The sequence below is a fragment of the Erpetoichthys calabaricus genome, chromosome 2 (assembly GCF_900747795.2).
Source record: "Erpetoichthys calabaricus chromosome 2, fErpCal1.3, whole genome shotgun sequence".
NCBI lineage: Eukaryota > Metazoa > Chordata > Cladistia > Polypteriformes > Polypteridae > Erpetoichthys > Erpetoichthys calabaricus.
The window spans coordinates 96,636,517-96,659,994 of NC_041395.2; the positions used below are offsets into that span (position 1 = coordinate 96,636,517).

Consider the following 23,478-nt stretch of genomic DNA (forward strand, 5'->3'; position numbering starts at 1 on the left):
TTTCTCAACATTGAGAACACCATTAATCCAGACCAAATCTCCCAACTCCATTTGCAGAAATGCAACCCCAAACGTTCAAGGAACCTCCACCATGCTTCACTGTTGGCCTGCAAACACTCATTATTGTACCGCTCTTCAGCCCTTCGACGAACAAACTGCCTTCTGCTACAGCCAAATATTTCAAATTTTGACTCATCAGTCCAGAGCACCTGCTGCCATTTTTCTGCACCCCAGTTCCTATGTTTTTGTGCATACTTGAGTCGCTTGGCCTAAGTCCCACGTCGGAGGTATGGCTTTTTGGCTGCAACTCTTCCATGAAGACCACTTTTGGCCAGACTTCTCCGGACAGTAGATGGGTGTACCTGGGTCCCACTGGTTTCTGCCAGTTCTGAGCTGATGGCACTGCCGGACATCTTCCGATTTCAAAGGGTAATAAACTTGATGTGCCTTTCATCTGCTGCACTAAGTTTCCTTGGCCGACCACTGCGTCTACGATCCTCAACGTTGCCCGTTTCTTTGTGCTTCTTCAAAAGAGCTTGAACAGCACATCTTGAAACCCAAGTCTGCTTTGAAATCTTTGTCTGGGAGAGACCTTGCTGATGCAGTATAACTACCTTGTGTCTCTTGTTGCTGTGCTCAATCTTGCCATGACATGAAACTGTCTTCCACAACCTCACCTTGGTAGCAGAGTTTGGCTGTTCCTCACCCAGTTTTAAGCCTCCTACACAGCTGTTTCTGTTTCAGTTAATGACTGTGTTTCAACCTACGTGTGACATTGATGATCATTAGCACCTGTTTGGTATAATTGGTTGATCATACACCTGAATATAATCCTACAAAATCCCTGACTTTGTGCAAGTGTACCTATAAGAATTGATGCTGGTTTGAAGGCAAAAGGTAGTAACACCAAATATTGATTTGATTTAGATTTTTCTTTTGTTCGCTCACTTTGCATTTTGTAAATTGATAACAATAAACAATCATTATTTATATTTCTGAAAGCATTCTTTGTTTACAGCATTTTTTTCACACCTGCCTAAAACTTTTGCACAGTACTGTACATATATATATATCTCAGATAGATAGATAGATATAGATATATATGGGGGGTGGTGGCTGAATGCACGCTGAGGAGATGCGGTCGGATCAGCTGCTGGCTTGCTACTTCCGAACTGCGTGTTCTGCTTGTCACGCTGTGCGTTGATTATTTCAAAGCCTGTACAGCAGCTGTCCTTTTGTCTCACTGCTTTGTCTCGCGGGACGTTAAAAGTCTCTCCGAGAAAATCATGTATCTTCTCCTTCCAAGCCTTTCTCCTTCAACGACATGTCATGATTGAAGCCATGTGCTGGCTCATTCTATTTTTTGAGGTTGCGCTGAAGGCTGTCCAAATTGTCTGTGTTGATTCTATGCACTTTGATTCCTATCAAAAAGATAGAAACATGTTGTAAAAAGTAGTAAGTCTTTCGTTATTATTGTTTTTTCATAGAGACTCCTGTATTTGGTGGGGGTGTGTCAGGGTCCTTCAAGGTTTGTTTTTTTATCTCCATGTGGCTAATTGTGGATGCATAGGGCATGTGCCGCCTTCTCTTATATTGACGTGGAAGTCGAAGATCGACCTGCACTCGTTATTTATGCTGTACTAGGGGGCTCTGTCCCCTGCTCGATTCGCTCGCCAACATCTGGGTGGGCGCTACATGCTAGCTACTTCACAGATCTGCCGCTCGCATATGGGGACGCGGATGTACTTTTTAAACAGATTATTTTCATGGAAATTGTTAAATATGCATAATAGAACTAGCCATTTTACATTACAGCGAGTAATTAACCATACTAAAAAAAAAAATAGTAAAACGTAATAAATTGAAAGAAAATTGTTTCATGTTGCGTTAGAGGTATTCGTTGCATTATACGTTTTCATTCTTTTTGGCTTTGAAATTAACACACATACTTTTTAAACTTACACTTTTACTGTAAAACTTCAGTAAAAACATTTTTTAAATTAACTTTTTGTTAATATCGCATTGAATTTTGGTTCTGTGTTTGGACTTGCATCGTGACAACGCAACGGATTACTGCCAGTGAGTGAATATTGTAACTTTTTCGAATGTTTGTCCCTGTGATTTGTTAATTGTCATAGCAAAAGCTATTGTAATGGGAAACTATAAACATTTTAATACGAATGGCTTATCAAGATCTCCTTTAGTGTCTAATGTTATCTGCGGAAGATGTACTACATTACCTTTATTTGTTGCCTGTTAAAATTTTACATGTCATTGCCATGTAACTGATAGACAGTTTTGGCGTTAATTCGTTTGACTCCATCGTTTCTCTTTTCGGGATGAAATTCATCAATAAGATTTCGACATAATAAGTCTTCTTTTATTGGGAACTTAAAGTGAGGAAAACATAAAAATTTATAAGAGCTGAGAGTGCAGGAACTGTGTCTGAAAAATCATTTCCATGAATGAGAGGTGAGTGGACCGTGGGCATGGTTGTAAATGGCTGAGAGGAGAGCGTGACTTGACAAACTCTCTTGGCAAAAGTCTTGTGTCGCGGGACTTAAAAAAGTCTTGTCTCAAGATTTTCTTTTATAATAGAGATATGTTTAATTAAAATAGAATTTTGAGAACCTGCATTATTTACTTATCTGTTCTACCACTGGGTCGAGTCCGTAACACAAATGAATCAGCATTATGTACCCGGGGGGGTGGTCCCATCCATTGTTGGCTGTTACAGCCAACAGGTGTCACACTGGCATCATGGAATATTATGGGGCACTGTGGAAAAAAGTTCTTCTAAACTGGCCGAATTATCAGTAAATAATTCGATGAACAAGAGTGAACACAGCAAATTTCCTGCTTATAATTCTTTGTCAAAATTCACTGATCAAAACTACTGATGCCCTCGAGTACATGATTCACCGTAAAGCTGAAAGAATGTTGCTGGGTCTACTTTATCAAGGCCTCTAAGGATTTTAAATACCTGGATTAGGTCCCTATGCATTCCCCTCTGCGCAAGACGAGAGGTACATTATATAGTCATATGAGCATAATGTCACTTGATTTAATTGTTTCTGTGCATTGCTTAGTTGATGAAAATGTTGCGTCAGTGTATACCACTAAATCTGTTTGAAGTTGCTTCCTGTATGACAGTGTCTCCCATCATTTATGAGCCTTGTTTTACTTTAAACTGTATTTTCCTGGTTTTTATCCAGTTCTAGAGGTTGTCCAGGTCTTTTTTTGATTCTTTTTGCTGCGTACTTGGTGTCTAACATCCCTCTAGTTTTACAGTGATCTGCAAATTTGACAAGTTTACTAGCTGTACCAGAATCCATGTCATTAATATAAATCAGAAAAGGTTATGGTCCAGGGACAGGCACCTGAGGGACTCTCCCACTGATGACCTTGCTCCATGTGGAGCATTCTCCTCTTATCTATACTCTTTATTCCCTGCTGGTTAACCAACTAGAGATCCAGTTTTGTAGGTTACCTCTGATGCCTACAGCATCTACTTTTAGAATTAATTTATTATTAATTATTTAAAAATGCAGCTTGTTTGAATAGCTTTATGATTGGATAAAAGAAACGTGGACTCTTTTCTACACCTTAGGTAGTGAAAGCTTTCTGTACATAATGAAGCACAGTAAATAGGTCATCAGAAACGGTGTTGGCAGAAAAGAAGGCACGATGTATTGTAGGGTGGTGCTTAAAAATAAATTAAAATGGGTCTGTAAAAAAAAATAAAAAAAAAAAAAAAAAAAAATTAAATAAACCCACAAAGAAGTATTCTCAATAAGTGATACAACATTTTGACATACCAAATGTTGGTACTGGCTTTATTTTTTTGCCTTTAAATTACAATGGGCTTTTTAACTCTTTTAGGGCTAATTTTTTTTTTTTGTTTCTTTTCTCCCAGGGCTGAATATTTTTCCAAAAACTAACATTTTTTAAAAAAGAACACAAAGCAATTGTTTAACATATCAAATCAACAAAAAATATTTACTTTTGACAAATGTTACTGTCTTGCATGTTGTATGAGCCTGCATACTCTATGATTTCACATACATATCACATACATTTTACACAGCAAAGTCTGATCTCGCTCAAAGCAGCCAATTTCAGTCATTGCCACATTGCACTCCTTACAATATGTGTTGCTTTGGTGCCTATTTTTCAATTGTCTGTTGCTGCACTTTCTCACATATATTGTTAGTGTGTACTGTAGAGAGAGACAAGTCACCCATTTGCCATCGTGCCATGCCACTGCCACCAAGTTTTCTGCCTGCATGAAAACCGTATTGTCACCTCTTTTCATCTTCTGAAACTTTATGAACTTTATGTATGGCATTATAGCCTGGCTCACCCCATGGGATTTGCTTCTGTTTATTACAGAAGTGAATAAAACTTTGCAGCAGCACGTACCTAAGCCACCAGGGGACAAAACATGTTTGGACCAATGCTCCCTGAAGTTATATCACCAGTTCTGTCCCATCTCTATTTGTAATGCCACAGCGCGCTTCATCTCGTCTTTCGTTGTGGGTTTCCACTTTGAAAAACGAGAATGCGAGGCAAACGCAGCCCGTGATTCAAAAAAAATCTCTGCCTACCTGTTTGTCTCGTCTGACAGTAGCTGAAAAGCAGCATCAGGAGAGAGCAGCCTGAAGTACAGCAGCTGGTGATCTGTCGTGTCCAACAGCAAGCCCTGCCATCTTGTAAACTCCGGTAGCCAGATCGGCTCTCAACGGATCAATGTCTGTGTATTTATCCCATGCGAAGCTTGCCGTAGATGCATCGGCTGCGCGAAGGCACTCAACTGGCAGCAGATCCGCTGGCGCGGCATCGGCTGGTGTCTGATCAGCTGATGCCTGCTTCTCACTCTCTTGCTCGATCTCCTGATCACTGCCAATAAAATCCGATTCTGAAAAATCAAGAGTCCGACTCCGCGATAATGCGCAAAACATCGTCTGCCGAGTGTTTTCTTTTGTGCACTTGCTTCGCTGCCTTTTCACATGTCGGTACCATCTTGCCATTGTTTACATTTCGCAACTCACTCAAGGTTTAGTTGCCGAGTCAACGAGTCTAGCATTCCTCCAAGCACAGAGGGAATGCCTGTGACGTGACAGTGAGATTTGTCGCCATTAACAGCTGATTGTCGCCCCCTATCCCTGGATGTCGACTTTTGTCGACATTCGCCTTCAACCCTTCCTGTCGACAAAAGTCGACATCCGCCCTAAAAGAGTTAGTGAATTAGAAGAATAATCAGAGCCTCCCACATGCACAGGCATCCAGCATTTGGATTTTGTTTGTAATAGAGGTAAGCGTTGTGGGAATTGCTAAAGTATCACTTTTGCTACCATCCTAAATAACAAAGTATTACTTTAGACATGTTTACATAAGCAGTTTGCTTTCCTTCTGCCTGCTCCTGTGTTAAGGGATAATAGCCTTTTGTAATGGAATAGTATTAGTAAATGACAGCATCTACATGTCCTATAAACATTGTGTGTTTGTACTTTTAACAGATTAGCAATGTTAGTCTTTTTCTTCAAAATTTCTGCAAAAAAGTTACATCCTTTTCTGAGTCCATTCTTCAAAGTGGAAAATTGCACAGGTATCGTAAAATCTCGGCATGTTGTCACAAAGTGATTGTTCTAAAGGCCTCTAACCATTTGTGTGCCTGTGAAATTGCATAAAATATGCCTTCTTCTTACAAAGGACTCATTAAGTGTATGAGGATGCCTAATCATGTGATTTTGCAACACACAATGAAAATTGCATGGTGTATGTCTATTTTTACGATTTTGCACCATTTATCATTTTTATTTTAATCTTTCGTCTCATCATAAGTAACTGCAGTATTAAATAAAATGCTCAAGGAAACTGTCAAAGCTGAAAAAATACTTGGATATAGAGAGCCAAATGTTGATATCTGTATAATAGATAGAATTACAGTAGTTTTCTGTTGAATAACTCAACTTGCTGCATTATTTCATTTTTAAACTGAGTTAATGATTGATGAATTAGTGTCAGTCAAGCATGAATGCACATGTGAAAGCATACATGTGGACAGTGTATGTGTACCATGTGACACACAATGTTATTTTCTATTTCATTAAAATATCACTGATGGTAATTTTTAGTTATTTCAGCACTTGCACTTCATTCGGCACTGTATCATAGTAAGTAGAAGCTTTCCATATTTTGTTTTTTATTGTAGTAATGATGGCATGGAGTGGCTAGATTATCTTTTTTTTCCCCAACACTGTAAGCTGAGGTGTATGCTTTGAAATTTAGCATTATGAAAGAAAAATGAAAACCATTTTGGATTCAAAGCAAAGTGATATAACTGAAAAAGATAAATGAATGGGAGATGGTCATATTTTGGAACAGTCAGCTTGACATCTAAAAAGAAAGAAGTGAGCTTTTGGCCTCAGCTGGAGTTGAATTCAGGAAAATGAACTCATTAATCTTGTATGATACTCGGCTGGTTCAAAAAATAAATTACTGTATTAGAACCGGGTGGTATATCAGGATGTCCATGGATACTGGTGTGATGTTTTGCTACGATCTGAATTTTACAGTATCGTTGGCACTGAAATACGCCAGGAAACTGTGAAATCAGTAATAACCTTTTTAAAACCATCAAAGTTGAACTTAACAGAATTCCTCTGAACTCGATGGAAACAAAAAAAAGTGTGTGTCACAACAGTCTCGTTCTTTTGAGTTGCAAAATGCTACTCTTGCTGGACTAGAATGGACCAGTGCCTGAAAACAGCAGGTTGTAAACCTTTAAGATTGGGGATTGTACAACCCCACTTTAACAGGAATCTACCATGAACAGCAATAATATACTAAGAGTTAGGAGTGTAAATGTATATTGACAAAAACTGAATATAAACAAAACACATAAGCGAGGTGCCTCGTTAAAGGCAAATCATTTAAAAAGCTTCTATCCAGTGGTGGTGGCTTCACCTCCCAAACACAAACCAGTAGAAGTCAAGGAGCTAATTACAAATATATAATGTCTTCAGAGACAGCTACACGAAGTCCAGGTAATTTAGTGTATAATTAGTGGAAGGCACCAACAACAGTGTCAAATGCAAACAACTTCACTGAGTCTGTGTGTTCCTTTCATGGTTTTGCATCCTAGGGAATCTACAGTGGCTCATTCCATGACCATTACCAAAATCTACCAGCCATCGTTATTCCACGAATAAACTTGAATCGGATGCCTCTCCTGATAATCACTTTCTTACTGCCTCCATTTGGTGTTTCATATCCTGTTCCTGAATGGAGTACATGTTTGATAGAAGGAGTGAAGATTGGAGGGATAAAATGTGCAGTTGCCTAGCAATAGTCATTGAACCGATTCAGACCGTACATAAAAAAATTCTTCAAAAAGTTGAGTTTAAACTTAGACCCAAGATACAAGATAGCAAGTTGTAAATATTTTAGTCAAATGTGTACATCAGAATGCCATACAAAATGTTGTGACAGGGTTAGGAACAAAATAACGCAGCATTCTTTTCTCCAATGACCAGCTTAATCGTCAAGCTGAACCACTTAGCCATATTGTACATACAGTACTTCTCACTACTCACTATATTGACCACAACTGAAACCGAAAACAGACGTCTTCAGAATTCTACTTGACAGATAATCATACTGGGAAAGTAATTGCTGGAGAGCTAAGAAAGATTTTCTTTTCTTTGAGCTTGAAAGAATTGCATCATATTTGTATGACTACTGACAATAGAACAAACGTGATCCAAGCATTGGGGCTGAACAAATGGACAAGACTGGGTTGTTTCTGACATGGACTACACCATGCTTTTAGTGAATTTAAGTGGCCTAATCGTGATGCTTGTTAGAAACAAAGCCCAATATTTCTCAAGGCAGATATTTGAATCAGTGCATACACAATTTGTGTGCTAGCCTAACATCCAAATAAGACACGGTTTGAATTGCTTTATTTAAAATTGATACATTAAGATGAGATGTGGTTTTTCCTTACGTTCTAGGTTTATCTTTTAAAAGTAAATGAGTTTTTCTGTAAACAATTTACCCTTAAAAAGAACCCATTTATTTTCATAACCTAATAGTTGTATTTAAAATATATGAATAACATACATCAGTGCTGCATGTTTTAGTAATTATTTTGAACTTGTGATAATTCTTGTCACAATTTCACCTTCTGAAAGGGCTTTCAGCACTGGGAGAAATGTGGACACAGGTCACAGGGCAGCACAAAAGCCAGAAACTGGTAACAAGATGGTGTTTCTAGCAAAGAACATATTGGTGAATTTTAAATGATTAAAAAAACTTTGAAGAGTTCCAGTTCTACCACAAAAATTGAGAAGACATTAAGAAGTTCGAGTTTTCAGTAGCAATTTAGAATTAACAGTTTTTTATTCATTATAATTACCAACACTAATTTAATAAAGGCATGTTTTGCACTTTTTTGTAATCAAGAACAAAGTGTAGCTGTAATTATTTAGATATTTTTACATCTCAAGGACTAAAATGTGAGTTTAATTTTTTTTTAAATTGGTTATTTATGAAACATGTTTATACTTTTTACATCTTAGGTTTATCACAAAAGCATTTATGCAAGATTGAAAATATTTTCAGCTGTGAACTTCTATATGAACTTTAAAGGGCTTATTTACTTTTTTGATATTGTGATATCTATCATAAGGATTGTGGAAGATATTGTGATCGGAGTTTGAGGTCATATCGCCCACCCCTATACTGAATCTATGGAATTCAGTTAAAATCAATTAAATGAACAATGCATTTTGTATAAATTTGCTGTAATTGTTTTGAAAGATCCCTGCATTTACCCAGATTCTGTTGGGACTGGCTCCAGTTCTCTGCCATCAAATATTTAGACTATGCAGGTAAACCTCCATCACACTAAACAACTTTTTTCAGAAGTTTTTCATTTCCATCTTTTTGTATGTTGTATGACTTCCCCAGTGACTCGGATCTACCGCTGACTACCTATTGTCACAGGTTTTAGGGGTGGGCTCATGGTTGTTGACAACAAATGACTCAGTCCAAGGTATAATTCATACATTTCCCACAAAAGAGCCCTAGTAAATCTTTAAGAAAAAGAAAAAACAAGAAGAGCAAAAGCTGTGTTCGTCAATGCATAAAATGAGCAGTGGCTTGTGGAAATTTAGAAGCAGTACAAAAATCTGTTTGATATGGAGAAAGAAGAGAAATATTGCGTTGAGATATTGTGAGAAAACGGTGATGCTGGCTTAAGAAAATGGATGGACGGATGGATTGTAAAATGTCACTTGCAGTCTCCTCCTTTAGGCACTATTTAAAACACTTTTACAAAGAGAGCTTTTAGTATTATACTGCTGAGATTTTAGTATTATACTGATCTGAATTGTCCATGTTATACATGCAAGTAGCACAGCATCTTAAAATCATCAAGCTTATTCACAGTTGAATGAGTTTACTTTCAGAACATTAAAGAGAATAATCAACAATAAAAGTCAATGTTGGTAAATCCTTAATCTTTTTTCTACATGCTAAATCATTAATCTTTTTTCTTCATGTCTGTTATGCATATAAGTCATTAATGTAGTCATTATGCAAGTAATCTTTTCTGTAGGGCCCAACCGATAATAGGCTTTTAGACAAATAACAATATTGATATATGGGTAGCAAAGATGACCTATTACCTATACACATTGCACCAATATTACTGCTGTGTTGACTAGGGAATCCATTCCAGGGATTCCTGGACATTTTTCATTCCTGCATTCCCGGGAATGAAACTGCTTTAATTCCCGGGAAAATGGGAACGGCCAAGCTCGCATATATAGCGTGTAAAAATCGATCAAGAAATAACAAGAGTTGAAAATAATTAAGGTGGCGCCATTGCTGCAGCTTGCACTTCATCAGACAACAGCTTTGAACAGCAACTTGAAATTGCAATGCGTCAGTCTGTTGCATCCGCATTATCTGTGCCAAGAAACTTGCCATCTCAGAATGATGACAAGAAACTGGATGCATCAGTAAAAGCTGAAATGGCGGTGTTTCAGAGCAACGGCAAGCGCGGGCGTTGTTTAATCAGTATCTGATGATTGTGCCGCCTACTTCAGTGGAGGCAGAGCATGCTTTCTTAGCGGCTGGCGTACTTCTGCACGAAGGTGTGTTCTTGGACGACTGCACTCTGAACACGTTAATAATAATAAATTACATTTATATAGCGCTTTTCTCAGTACTCAAAGTGCTATCCACACAGGGAGGAACCGGGAAGTGAACCCACAATCTTCCACAGTCTCCTTACTGCAAAACAGCAGCAGCACTACCACTGCGCCACCTGTGAGGATGTTGTGCTTTCTACACTCACTAGGGGGCTCTGCCCCCTGCTCGCTTCGCTCGCCAACCCCTGGTGTTGGTAATGACAAAGAGCGTGATGTATGAATGAGATATAGAATAGTGTGAAGGTGTAGATGATGCAAATAGAAAGCAAACAATAAAGTGTGTGGCACAGTGTAAAGGTTTATTGGAAAATTTCTTTGTACACGCCGTTTAAGTGTAAAAGGTAATTCCAGCTCAGAACTTGTAAGGTCAATGAAGATGGTTATTGTTGTGATCAGAGTCAAGTTTGTCAGAGCTTAGAAAGAGTTGTGTCTCTCCAGGAAGTAATGGAATGACTTGGGTATTTATGTTTTCCACATTAATATTTTTTGGACATAATATAGTGTGTTGTGTTAAAAGGGGCATTTGGTCTAATGAGATTGCTGTTCCAAATCTGTCTGTAACTAAGTCGTCGCAGATAAAGGCTTGAGGAATTGTAATAATATGTGGGTGAAGTCCATCTGTATTGGTGAGTGTACCATCTCTCAGTTGTAATAAGCAATTGTTATGATCTGGTTCTGGACATCGTATCTTTTTTACTAACTGTATCTTTTGAAAGCAATGCCAATTGTCTGCGTATTTTAAGGTGCACTGAACAATAGCTGAGTGCATGGCATCTGGAAGAATAGCTAATCACTGTCTAAAATCTCCTCCTCATAAAAGTACCTTTCCTCCAAATCGAATATTATTATTCATAAACGTTTGTAGAAGTTTATGAATGGTGTTGAGTAAGTGACTTCATGCCATTGTACATTCATCAATAAACAACATTTTTTCAAGACGGATGTCACGTGCAGTGCCACCGTTAATGTTCATAGTGGATACCGATTTGTAGGATCTAATGCAGTTGATAAAGATTTCACTTTCAGGTACATCGTCAGTTAGAAGCTTCTGTAGAAATTCAGGATATGAATGTAAAGGAGGCAGTCTAATTTGACCCTTTTGACAACAACGTGTAAATGTATTACTTGTATTGCCAGTTGTTTCTTCAGGGAAGTGAACTGAATGACAATGATTGCAAATGACATTCATTAATCCGAATGAATTTTCCTGGTGTATGTTTTGCTTGTGCCGTTTGAGAGGCGCGTTGTTGCATGTGTAGTATTTGGGACGTGTTGTTTTGGAGCTGTAATCGATTTGCCTGTGCTGTGTGAGAAGCCCGTTGTAGCCTTCGCTGCCGTTAACATGTTTTGCTTGTGGTGTTTGAGTGCTGCGTTGTTGCATGTCCATTATTTGTGACGCGCTATTTTTGATTTTTAATTGATTCGCCTCCGCTTTGCGCAAAGTCCGTTTCACTCTACGTCGTGCATTGTTTGTATCGTGCCTTGTCCGTTTTTGTATGTCGGTCAGTTGAGCTTTCTGCTTTTGGAGTCTTGCTTGCTTGTTTTCTGGCCGGTCATATGCGCGTTGCTTTGCTCCCTTTTTTGTATGTCTGAGATGCGAGCTCTTTCTTTTGAAATCGTGCTTGTTTCGATGCAGCACTTTTTGAGACGCACGCTGTATGCATCTACGTTCAATGTGTCTGTTCATTTGGGCACGTCTCTGTAACGGGGTTACTTGAGCTTTGTGTTTTTTGATCCGAGACATTTTTTCTCACGTATTTTCCAAAGCGCGTTGTATGCGCCGCCGTGTATTCTTTTTGTTTCATTCGTGTTCGTGTGTTTGGTCCCGATCCGAATCGTTTTGTACCCGTGACCGTGTATGCATGACTTGTTTGTTCCTCAGCGTGCGAAATATGTATAAGTATTAAGGAGGATCGCACTCACTGTTAATATGGAGCCTTTTCTCCAGTTGAACGGTTAATAGTGCTTTATTTTAATGAGATCCACCTATGCTGCCTAGTGTGAAGGTTTTGAGATGACGTATGTTTAATATGGACGTTTCCTTTAAATATGTGGCTTTGGGTGTCACTTCTTATTGATTTGGGGGGGGATTGTTGTTGCGCGAGCGTCTTCTTTCTTTTTGTGTTCCTGTGTCTTGTTTGAATCCCCCTCTTTGTGTGTGTCCCGTCCCTTGCTTATAGGGTCTGTGGGGCGGTTTTGTGTTCTTTTTTTTTTGTCTTCCATGGGCTTGTTGAATCCCCCTCTTGGTGTGTGTCCCGTCCCGTTCTGTCCCGTGCCTGTAGGGTGTGGGGGGTTGTGGTCGTGCCTTGCTGTTGTGCGCTCGTCTGTTCTTTTTTTTTGGTGTGTTTAGTTTCGTGTGCAATGTGTTTCGTGCTTTGCCCGCGTTTGACTACTTTTTTATGTGCCTTTTCCTCTTTTCGGTGCTTGTTGCAACTCATTTCTGTGACTCCGTTTTGTATGTGCTCACTCCTTTTTTCTGTGGTCTTGTCCGCCTCTCGCGGCCCCTCATCCGCCTTTGTCGCCCTCTTTTGTCCGCCTTTCTCCGACTCTCGCGGACTGTTTTTGCGCCTGCGCCTCTCGCGGACCCTCATCCGCCTGTCTCGCCCTCTTTTGTCCGCCTTTCTCCTCATCCGCCTCTCTCGCCCTCTTTTGTCTGCCTTTCTCGGCTCCTCAGCCAACTCTCGCGGACTCTTTTTGCGCCTGCGCAGTACGTCTTTTTGCAGCTACGGCCCATTGCCGGATGTGCCTGCGTCCATCGTCCGGTTTAGCATTCTCGGTTAGTAATATGGATATTATCGCAACTAGTGCTGGGTGGTATACCGGTTCATACCGAAAACCGTTTTTAATTTTTTTTATGATATGGATTTTTCTTATACTGCAACACCGGTTTAAATTGCCTAAACGACGTTCGGAACGTGGCGCAGCGGGAAACTGTTCAAGTGGGGACCTTTTTCACTGCTACACCGCTAAACACAGATTTCTTGCACTAGGGCTCTTTTTTCACTGCTACACCACCAAATAGTGGGCGGTAGCATAGGTATGCCGCGCGGTGAAAATGGACAGAGAGCCAAAAAAAAAGCAGTCACGTCTGTTGCCTGGAGGTGCTTTAGTTTTAAAAGGTCAGATGTGTAAATACTGTTTCTATACTACTGGATAATACTGCAAGCCAAGTTGTACTTGTTTTGTTTGTTTTCAATACAGTGTAATGTACCTGGGTACTGTGTAATAGTGTGACGACATTTTGACTTTATTCTCGACATTTCCTCTTTAATCTTGACGCTTATGATGAGAATATATTCTTTTGACTTTATTCTCGTAATTTGTCATTAAAGTAGAACATCGTAAACTAAACTTCATCATAAAATGAATATTTAATTTACTAGATTTTCTCAAACCCCGTCATAAGTTATATAGCACATTAAATGCTTTGTGTTAAGTGATTTGTTCAGAGATGGGCGCAACTCTGAATGGATGGCATAATTAAACATGTATAACGAAGATATTTTTAAAGTTCTGAACACTCCGTGGGCTAAGTTTATAACTAGTTTTAATTTCACAAAGACGTTTATCGTGTGGTGATTGGTTATGTGGTTATGTGGTGAAAGAAAAAGGAAGGATAGGAACTGGGGTTTTGGTAGCCTACGTCAGATAGAGACAGCATGCATGCAATAAAGATAGCCCGCTCAGAAGAACATGCATTGAATTCTGTGTTCGTATCTCCGACCAGCAGATCACAAACCCAACATTTACACAATATTTAAGTTAAACCGGTGTGATAGCTATTCATACATCCAGTTTTTTGGAGCCTCGTCACACCTGCCATAAAGTTTTCTACTCTGAACATACACCTGGGGACCCCTTACTGTGAGGGAGCAGCACTACCGCCTCACTACCGTGCATGTGTAATACCTGCTTTAATGCATTTCATCATGAAAATGATATCAAGTATTTATCTTAGCATTCTAAATTTTCAGAAAGCAGGAATATCACGAAGTGAATGGATTCTATATGGTGATCGCTGTCTTCTCTTAGTGCGGAGGAAGTCAGTTTAAGAAGCGTAGTGATTAACCACTGGGTCGGGGAACGTAACACAAAGCATTTAATGTGCTACATTAATTTATGACGGGGTAAATTAAGTAATTGATTAAACATTGATTTTAGGAAGAAGTTTAATTTACGACATTCTACTTTAATTATGAAGTAAACTATGAGAATAAAGTGGAAATGTCGACTTTAATCTCAACATAAACGGCGAGAATAAAGTGGAAATGTTGACTTTGTTCTCGACATATAGTTTGTTTTTTTCTTCCCAGTATAGCTTAGCTTGAAGCAAGGTCCATATTAATACAGTTTGCCTAAATGATGGTTCAGCTGGTAAAGATGTCATCACCAAGTTGCACTTGTTGTATTTTATTTTAATTTGGTGAATACTGTGTAATGCACCTGGGCTTGAAGTCTTGAAGTAATAGTGCAACTATCAGTAATAATACAATTATTTATTTTATTGTTATTATTTATTAGTTTAAATATTATGCAGTTTAATGATGATAAAGTTGTTTAAAAAGTCACTTTAACGTGTCAGTGGACAGAGATTGTTAACATTAACAGAAAGTGTAGTTGGTTTACAAAAAATATTTACTATTTATTCCTTTTCTAAGACATATTCGGTGCAATACAATTTTTGACAAGCACTTCTGGATATTTTACTAAGTCTAAATGCCTCTTTGTATGGTTGAAAATATGTTGTCAAAATTATAGTTTGTTTTTGCAAAATTTGTTCAATAAAAAGGTTCTATATTTTGACTGCATCTGTCATGCAATGTGATACCTTCTCCATTAGTGCCACCCCCTTGAAAACTATCACTTTATGGAGCATTGCAAAACTGTATTAATACTTGTGTGCACATTAAAATGTTTTTTTTTTTTGTACAATGTACAATACTCTTGACAGTGGAATAGGTTATTCTTAGCCAGTAATTGCAGTGGAAAATGTAGTTAACATCCACTCATGCATGGGGAAAAAAATACAGTGAAACCAGGATAATTTAGAAAAATACCGTGATATAGAATTTTGGTCATACCGCCCACCCCTAATCGCAACTAAAGATACATGTACTTAAATGACAGCATGAACTGCTTGTAGATAAGGTTAGTCAACATATTTGTGTCAACATATTTCAGTAGTTTTATTAAAAATAAGTGTCGGTTGTTCTAAAACCATTCACATGTGAGATGCCCGTGCACTGTATCATGCCCGGGATTCCCAGGAATGAAATGCGGGATTCCCAAATTCCCAGGAATGGATAAACCCGTCCGGGAATGGATTCCCTAGTGTTGACGTATTAGGCTTCCTTGGAAAGAATCTAAATAAAAAGAAATATTAAGCGCATGGTGTTTTCATACGAACATGTTGTAAATTTAAACTTTGTAATTGAGTAAACTTCACTGACAACAAGGTTGTTATTATGTTCTCTTATCTGATGATTATGAGAAGTGAGATGATCCTGCTTGACATAGGATTTTCTAGCTTAGCTTATTTTATCTTTTTTTTTTTTTTGTCTTTTAAATGTTTTACCAATTTCTTTTAGAAAATGTTATGGTATATTGTAATGGCTAAAAGAAACATTGCCTGTGACTATAACACAAGAAGTGACATTTGCTTAAATTTTAATAATACTAGGGGGCTTTCCCCACCTGCTTGCTTTGCTTGCCAAAGCCCCCCGGCATCCCCTCACCTGGCCTGCACTGCGCTCCATTCTGAGAAGGGGTGCTGAATGCACCCCAAGGAGACGTGGTCGCTCCTCCGAAACCCACTTTTAAATGGTGATACAGTGGGGAAACAAATATTTTTTAATTTTTTTTTTTTTTTACCTCCTCTTTGCTCGACCAGTTGCTGGCTTGCTGCTGCTGCCGTGCCGCATGATCTGCATCTCGCGCTGCGCTTCAAACATTTAAAAGCCTGTACAACAGCTGTCCTTTTATCTCCCTGCCTTGTCTCTCTTCTCCCCCAGACATCCTCTTCTCCTATTGGGGGTCCCGCTCCCAAGGCGCACCCCTATGAAGAGAAAGATTTTCTATTATTTTAATCGAGAGATGGAACTGTCCCCTCAGACTACACATGGAGCTCGACTCACTCCTGAAATAGATTTATGTTTGTTTGAAATGTTTGAATAACGTTTCTGTCTCTAAAAGCTCCTGTGTATCTGTGCAACTCTATGACTCAAGCGTGACAGTGTATGTGGATTTCATTTTCACCAAACAACAAATCTTTTCTCTTGGCAAGTCTCGTCTCCCGGGATGTGAAAGTGTCTTTCTGAAAAAGTCACGTCTCGTCTCCTCTCAAGATTTTTTTTATTTAATAGAGAGATAAGCAAAAAAGGGCACCAGTCACAAGTCATAATATTGGAAAAAGCTATTTGGGAGCCAGCAGAACTTGCTTTTGCTCTTGAGCTGAGCCAAATGACTTGATACACTGTAAAATGTTTGCCCTTCAAAACTATGAGCTTGCTTTCTTAAGTCTGCAGTTTCTTGACTTTGTATATATAGTTTTTTTTTAAATTGCAACACATTCAGCAATTCTTATTCAGTGGCTCTTTTTACACATTATAGAGAGCCAGTAACAACCTATAATGTTCACACACAAAAATTTGAAAAAACTTTTTCATATAATTTCTGTGTTAAACATATTTGCTTTGCAAGGATATATAACATAACATTTCTGTGAAGCAATGGGGAAATGACTGCTCATTTGACAAGTCCAAGTATACATTTTAGGGAGCTTATTTGAACATGAAATGTGATTTCGTTCAAGTCCTAGTGTAACATGTGTGGGCTCTTTGTAGTTACATTTTGGGAGGAAGAATTGCTAATTTGAAAACGCTCTATTGAGCTGAGCTAAACGCAGCAGTTTGGCATGCATTCATTGACAAATAAATGCTTGTCAAGCAGTTGTTGGAAGACTTTCTGAAGCAAGTCTCTGTGTCTTAGAAAGCCAAACCTTTTTTGTTTTGTAAGCTGATAGATGGGGCTGATAGATGACTGCGTAATGATTTGCACTGCATGCGACTTTGAGAAGAAAACAAATGCTGGAATAGGGGCAAATGCTTATCTGCAAACTCTCAAAATGAAAGTGTTCTGTAAATCCATTTCTATGGCATTCTGAAACAAATGTGTAACCATTTGAAAGCAAAACCTCTTTATTTTTTTTTTTTTTGAAACAAAGACGATCTTAATTAGAGTGAAAACCTTGTGCACCTAGGAGTAAGCTAGGAATTAGTTATGCAGTGGCCATTGTGGCAGTGGAGGAAACTTTGAAAAACAGGGAATACAGAAGTTTAACAGGAAAATTGTGAACTTCAGAAGTAAATGAATGACTGTGCACCCTCTGCAAAATGTTTTCCTTATTTTCAGTCCTGGGGGTGATGAATGTGGCCAAATATTAGCTTTTGGAATTGCTTTGCAGGTATCTTTCCAAAGCTCAATTGGTTTATTTTTATTCTACATATCAGTCAATGGGAGTGACTTTTCAGACAGAGGTCTTCTACACTAGAAAAATAACCTAATGCTTTGCTTCGGAGAGTTTTAGCATTGTAATATCGGTGTCGATTCAGCCAATACTGATGTATATGTAGAGACCTAATAATGGCCTGATAATATTGACAAATTATATTATCAGTTGGGCCCTACTGTTATGTAAAGTATTTTGTATCTAATGGGTAAACCTGAATAATCTGGCTTTTATTTTTATTCTTTTTTTTTTTTTTTGGTGGAACAATGACAATATTTGCATACCAGTATCATATCTTCTTCTTTCGGCTGCTCCCATTAGGGGTTGCTACTGCGGATCATCTTCTTCCATATCTTTCTGTCCTCTGCATCTTGCTCTGTTACACCCATCACCTGCATGTCCTCTTTCACCACATCCATAAACCTTCGCTTAGGCCTTCCTCTTTTCCTCTTCCCTGGCAGCTCTATCCTTAGCATCCTTCTCCCAATATACCCAGCATCTCTCCTCTGCACATGTCCAAACCAACGCAATCTCGCCTCTCTGACTTTGTCTCCCAACCGTCCAACTTGAGCTGACCCTCTAATGTACTCATTTCTAATCCTATCCATCCTCGTCACACCCAGTGCAAATCTTAGAATCTTTAACTCTGCTACCTCCAGCTGTCTCCTGCTTTCTGGTCCATGCCACCGTCTCCAACCCATATAACATAGCTGGTCTCACTACCGTTCTGTAGACCTTCCCTTTCACTCTTGCTGATACCCTTCTGTCACAAATTACTCCTGACACTCTTCTCCACCCATTCCACCCTGCCTGCACTTTCTTTTTCACCTCTCTTCTACAGTCCCCTTTACTCTGTACTGTTGATCCCAGGTATTTAAACTCATCCAACTTCGCCAACTCTACTCCCTGCATCCATCATTCCACTGACCTCCCTCTCATTTACACACATGTATTTTGTCTTGTTCCTACTGATCTTCATTCCTCTCCTCTCTAGAGCATATCTCCACTTCTCCAGGGTCTCCTCAATCTGCTCCCTGCTATCACTACAAATCACAATGTTATCAGCAAACATCATAGTCCACGGGGACTCCTGTCTAATGTCGTCTATCAACTTGTCCATCACCATTGCAAATAAGAAAGGGCTCAGAGCTGATCCCTGATGTAATCCCACCTCCAACTTTAATGCATCCATCACTCCCACCGCAGACCTCACCTCTGTCACACTTCCCTCGTACATATCCTGTACAACTCTTACATACTTCTCTGCCACTCCCTACTTCCTTATACAATGCCACAGCTCCTCTCGAGGCACCCTGTCATATGCTTTCTCCAGGTCCACAAAGATGCAATGCAACTCCTTCTAGCCTTCTCTAAATTTCTCCATCAGTATCCTCAGAGCAAATATTGCATCTGTGGTGCTCGTTCTTGGCATGAAACCATACTGCTACTCACTAGTCATCACCTCACTTCTTAACCTAGCTTCCACTAATCTTTCCCATACGTTCATGCTGTGGCTCATCAGTTTTATTCCCCTGTAGTTACTGCAGTCGTGCACATCTCCCTTATTCTTAAATGTCGGCACCAGTAGACTTCTTCTCCACTCCTCAGGTGTCCTCTCACTTTCCAAGATTCCATTAAACAATCTGGTTAAAAACTCCACTGCCATCTCTCCTTAACACCTCCATGCTTCCACAGGTATGTCATCTGGACCAACAGCCCTACCATTCCTCATCCTCTTCATAGCTGTCCGTACTTCCTCCTTGATAATCAGTTGCACTTCCCGATTCATTATCTCCACATCATCCAACCTCTTTTCGCTCTTGTTCTACTCATTCATCAGCCTCTCAAAGTACTCTTTCCATCTGCTCAACACAATCTCCTCGCTTGTGAGTACGTTTCCATCTTTATCCTTTATCACCTTAACCTACTGCACATCTTACCCAGCTTGGTACCTCTGTCTAGCCAATCGTTACAGGTCCTTTTCTCCCTCCTTAGTGTCCAACCTGTCCTACAACTCATCATACACCTTTTCTTTAGCCTTCGCCACCTCTCTCTTCACCTTGCGCCTTATCTCCCTGTACTCGTCTACTTTCTGCATCACTCTGGCTATCCCACTTCTTCTTTGCCATCCTCTTCCTCTGTATAATCTCCTGTATTTCCTCATTCCACCACCAGGTTTCCTTTTCCTCCTTCCTCTTTCCAGATGTCACACCAAGCACCCTTCTTGCTGTCACTCTTACTACATCTGCTGTAGTTTCCGAGCTGTCTGGTAACTCTTAACTGCCACCCAGTGCCTGTCTCACCTCCTCCCTAAACTCAACCTTGCAGTCTTCCTTTTTCAACTTCCACCATTTGATCCTTGGCTCTACCCTCACTCTCTTCCTCTTCTTGATTTCCAATGTCATCCTACAGACCACCATCCTATGCTGCCTAACTACACTTTTCCCTGCAACCACTTTGCAATCTTCAATCTCCTTCAGATCAGCTCTTTTGCATAGGATGTAATCTACCTGTGTGCATCTTCCTCCGCTCTTGTACGTAACCCTATGTTCCACCCTCTTCTTAAAATACGTGTTCACCACAGCCATGTCCATCCTTTTGGCAAAGTCCACTAACCTCCCAATTTCTAACATAAGTGGCGCAGCAATGTGGTTCTCATTTCAAAATCTGCAATACACTCAATCTCAGTAGAAGTTTGGAGGAATTACTATCTGCCTCAGCAAAAAACACATGGAATTCTGTTGAAGTGAAAGTTTAAGTTGCTAAGAATGAAAGGATTGTTCACCCGTAATCACAATTCTTCCATCTTTTCTGAACTTCTCATCTCCATTCTTCCTTTCTGCATACAAGCTGTTTTTTTCAGAATAGGGAGGAACAGAATGAGAAAAGTGTTAAACCACAAAAGCAGGATTTACTTGTGTGAAACATTTTAAAGCCTAAGAACGTTTTTCCAACAAAGCCTGTTTTAATTCGTAGTTGGGTTATGATATTTTATTTGAACAATGCTTAAATATACAGAACCTTAATGAAATCATGTGCTCAGTTAATCAACTTGATAATCAAGTGTTTGTTCCTTTTTCAGGTAAAAGTAAAGAAGCAGAGATAAAGCGAATAAACAAAGAGCTAGCTAATATTCGTTCAAAGTTTAAAGGTAAGTGTCACCTTTCTGTCTTCATTATGACTTATTAGTATTTGACTTGTTAGAGTATTTACAGCGGTTAACACAGACTGACATCTCCTGATTTACCTTTTGTTTATTTTCTTTATAATGAACACTTCATTGTTTTACCTGTACATCCACCCCTTTAATCCTAGCTTCATATATTTTCACTTAGTGTTATTATTAACACTTGACTTACATTTGTTTATCATAATTTAGACTGAATGGTTTGGAGTTTGTGTTAGGTGGGTCCACTGCTAATTTCTTTTTGATAATTTATATAACTTTTTAAACAAAATACAAACATTAAAAAAACTAAAATACCAGAAGCCCCCCAACTGATTTGGCTAGACAGGAGAAAATTAGGAATGTAAATGAATTTTTTTTTTTGCAATGTACTTTTATTCTGTTAAGTTTTTAGAACATTATTAATTTCTGCATGTCAGGACATTTGTTATTACAGACAGACCACCAGCATGGTTAATTTTTAAGAGGTTTAGTCTTGCTGTTCCCTTTTTCTGTTTATCTGTAATTGCAGTGCAGTAATATACTGGTTAATGAACCCTCTGGAAACAAAGCCCCTTTTATAATGAAGTTACCATAAAGTGCATTATGGGGCATGTTGGAGTTGTTTTTTGTAAAGCTACCCTAATAATGAATTGTCCCGAACTCATCTACCTCATAAATGGAGTTATTACTGTAAAATGGAGATGGTTCAGGTTGAATGGGGAAAAGATATTTTAAAAATTTTTAACAGCAGTTTGTTATATATATATATATAATATATATATATTTATATATTTATATATATATAATATATATAATATATATAATATATATATATATATATATATGTATATATATATATATATATGTATATAAATATATAAATGCCGCGGATATCTTTGGTTGTTGTGCAGCCATCGTCTTGGGTCCTGTCACATCAGGGTGGTGTCGTTTTAAATGAGTGGCCATGCCCTACGTGTTGCCAGTCTCATAGGGCTTCCTCGTTCCACCACCGTTTTCCCATCAACATATTTAACAGGGAAGCCAAAATGCTCCCACACATGAGACTTAATTGATGCTGGAGGTTTGTCGAGCTCCTCTGCTTGAACTGCTACCGCTGGCCATGACCACGCATATGAAGCGGCAAACCGGACAAAAGTCGAGTGAAAATGTGCGCGAGAGGTTGAGTTAGTGCGTGAGAGGTTGAATTAGTGCGCGAGAGCTACCGAGTTAGCGTGAGAGAGAGGTTGAGAGAATACGCGAGAGACACGCACACAATACAGTGGAACTTTTTTTTTCCTCAGCTCTTTGGATCACGTGCGTACCGAACCATGGACAGGAATTGGTTCGGATCATGGATCAACAGTGATCTGTTGCACCACTAATATATATATGTATGTATATATATATATATATATATATATATATATATATATATATATATATATATATATGTATATGTATATGTATGTATGTATGTATGTATGTGTATATATATATATGTGTATGTATATATATATACAGTAATCCCTCCTCCATCGCCGGGGTTGCGTTCCAGAGCCACCCGCGAAATAAGAAAATCCGCGAAGTAGAAACCATATGTTTATATGGTTATTTTTATATTGTCATGCTTGGGTCACAGATTTGCGCAGAAACACAGGAGGTTGTAGAGAGACAGGAACGTTATTCAAACACTGCAAACAAACATTTGTCTCTTTTTCAAAAGTTTAAACTGTGCTCCATGACAAGACAGAGATGACAGTTCCGTCTCACAATTAAAAGAATGCAAACATATCTTCCTCTCTCTTCAAAGGAGTGCATGTCAGGAGCACAGGCTGTCAGAGAGATAGAGAGAGACAAAAGCAAACAAATCAATAGGGCTTTTTGCCTTTTAAGTATGCGAAGCACCGCGGCACAAAGCTGTTGAAGGCGGCAGCTCACACCCCCTCCGTCCAGAGCAGACAAAGAGAGAGACAGAGTTTGTTTTTCAAGCAAAAATCAATACGTGCCCTTCGAGCTTTTAAATATGCGAAGCACCGTGCAGCATGTCCTTCAGGAATCAGCTGCACACAGAAGGTAGCAACGTCCCTATCGTCTAGGTGTGCGAACAGCCCCCCTGCTCACACCCCCCCTACGTCAGCGCGAGAGAGAGAGAGAAAGTAAGTTGGGTAGCTTCTCAGCCATCTGCCAATAGCGTCCCTTGTATGAAATCAACTGGGCAAACCACCTGAGGAAGCATGTACCAGAAATTAAAAGACCTATTGTCCGCAGAAACCCGCGAAGCAGCGAAAAATCCGCGATATATATTTAAATATGCTTACATATAAAATCCGCGATGGAGTGAAGCCGCGAAAGGCGAAGCGCGATATAGCGAGGGATCACTGTATATATATATATATATATATATATATATATATATATATATATATATATATATATATATATATATACATATATATATATATACATATATATATATATATATACATATATATATATATATATATATATATATATATATATATATATATATATATATATATATATATATATATATATAATATATATATATATATATAATA

General features: G+C 38.8%; 1 protein-coding gene across 3 annotated transcripts in view; it reads left to right on the forward strand.

The window, feature by feature from the left end:
* LOC114646156 (AP-2 complex subunit alpha-2) overlaps positions 1–23,478 on the forward strand; it is a 231,694-nt gene that overhangs the window by 35,277 nt on the left and 172,939 nt on the right. For all 3 annotated transcript variants that reach the window (XM_051922803.1, XM_051922801.1, XM_051922802.1), the window contains exon 2: positions 20,813–20,881. In XM_051922803.1, coding sequence (XP_051778763.1) covers positions 20,813–20,881 — 69 coding nt within the window. The remainder of the gene's footprint in view (positions 1–20,812; positions 20,882–23,478) is intronic.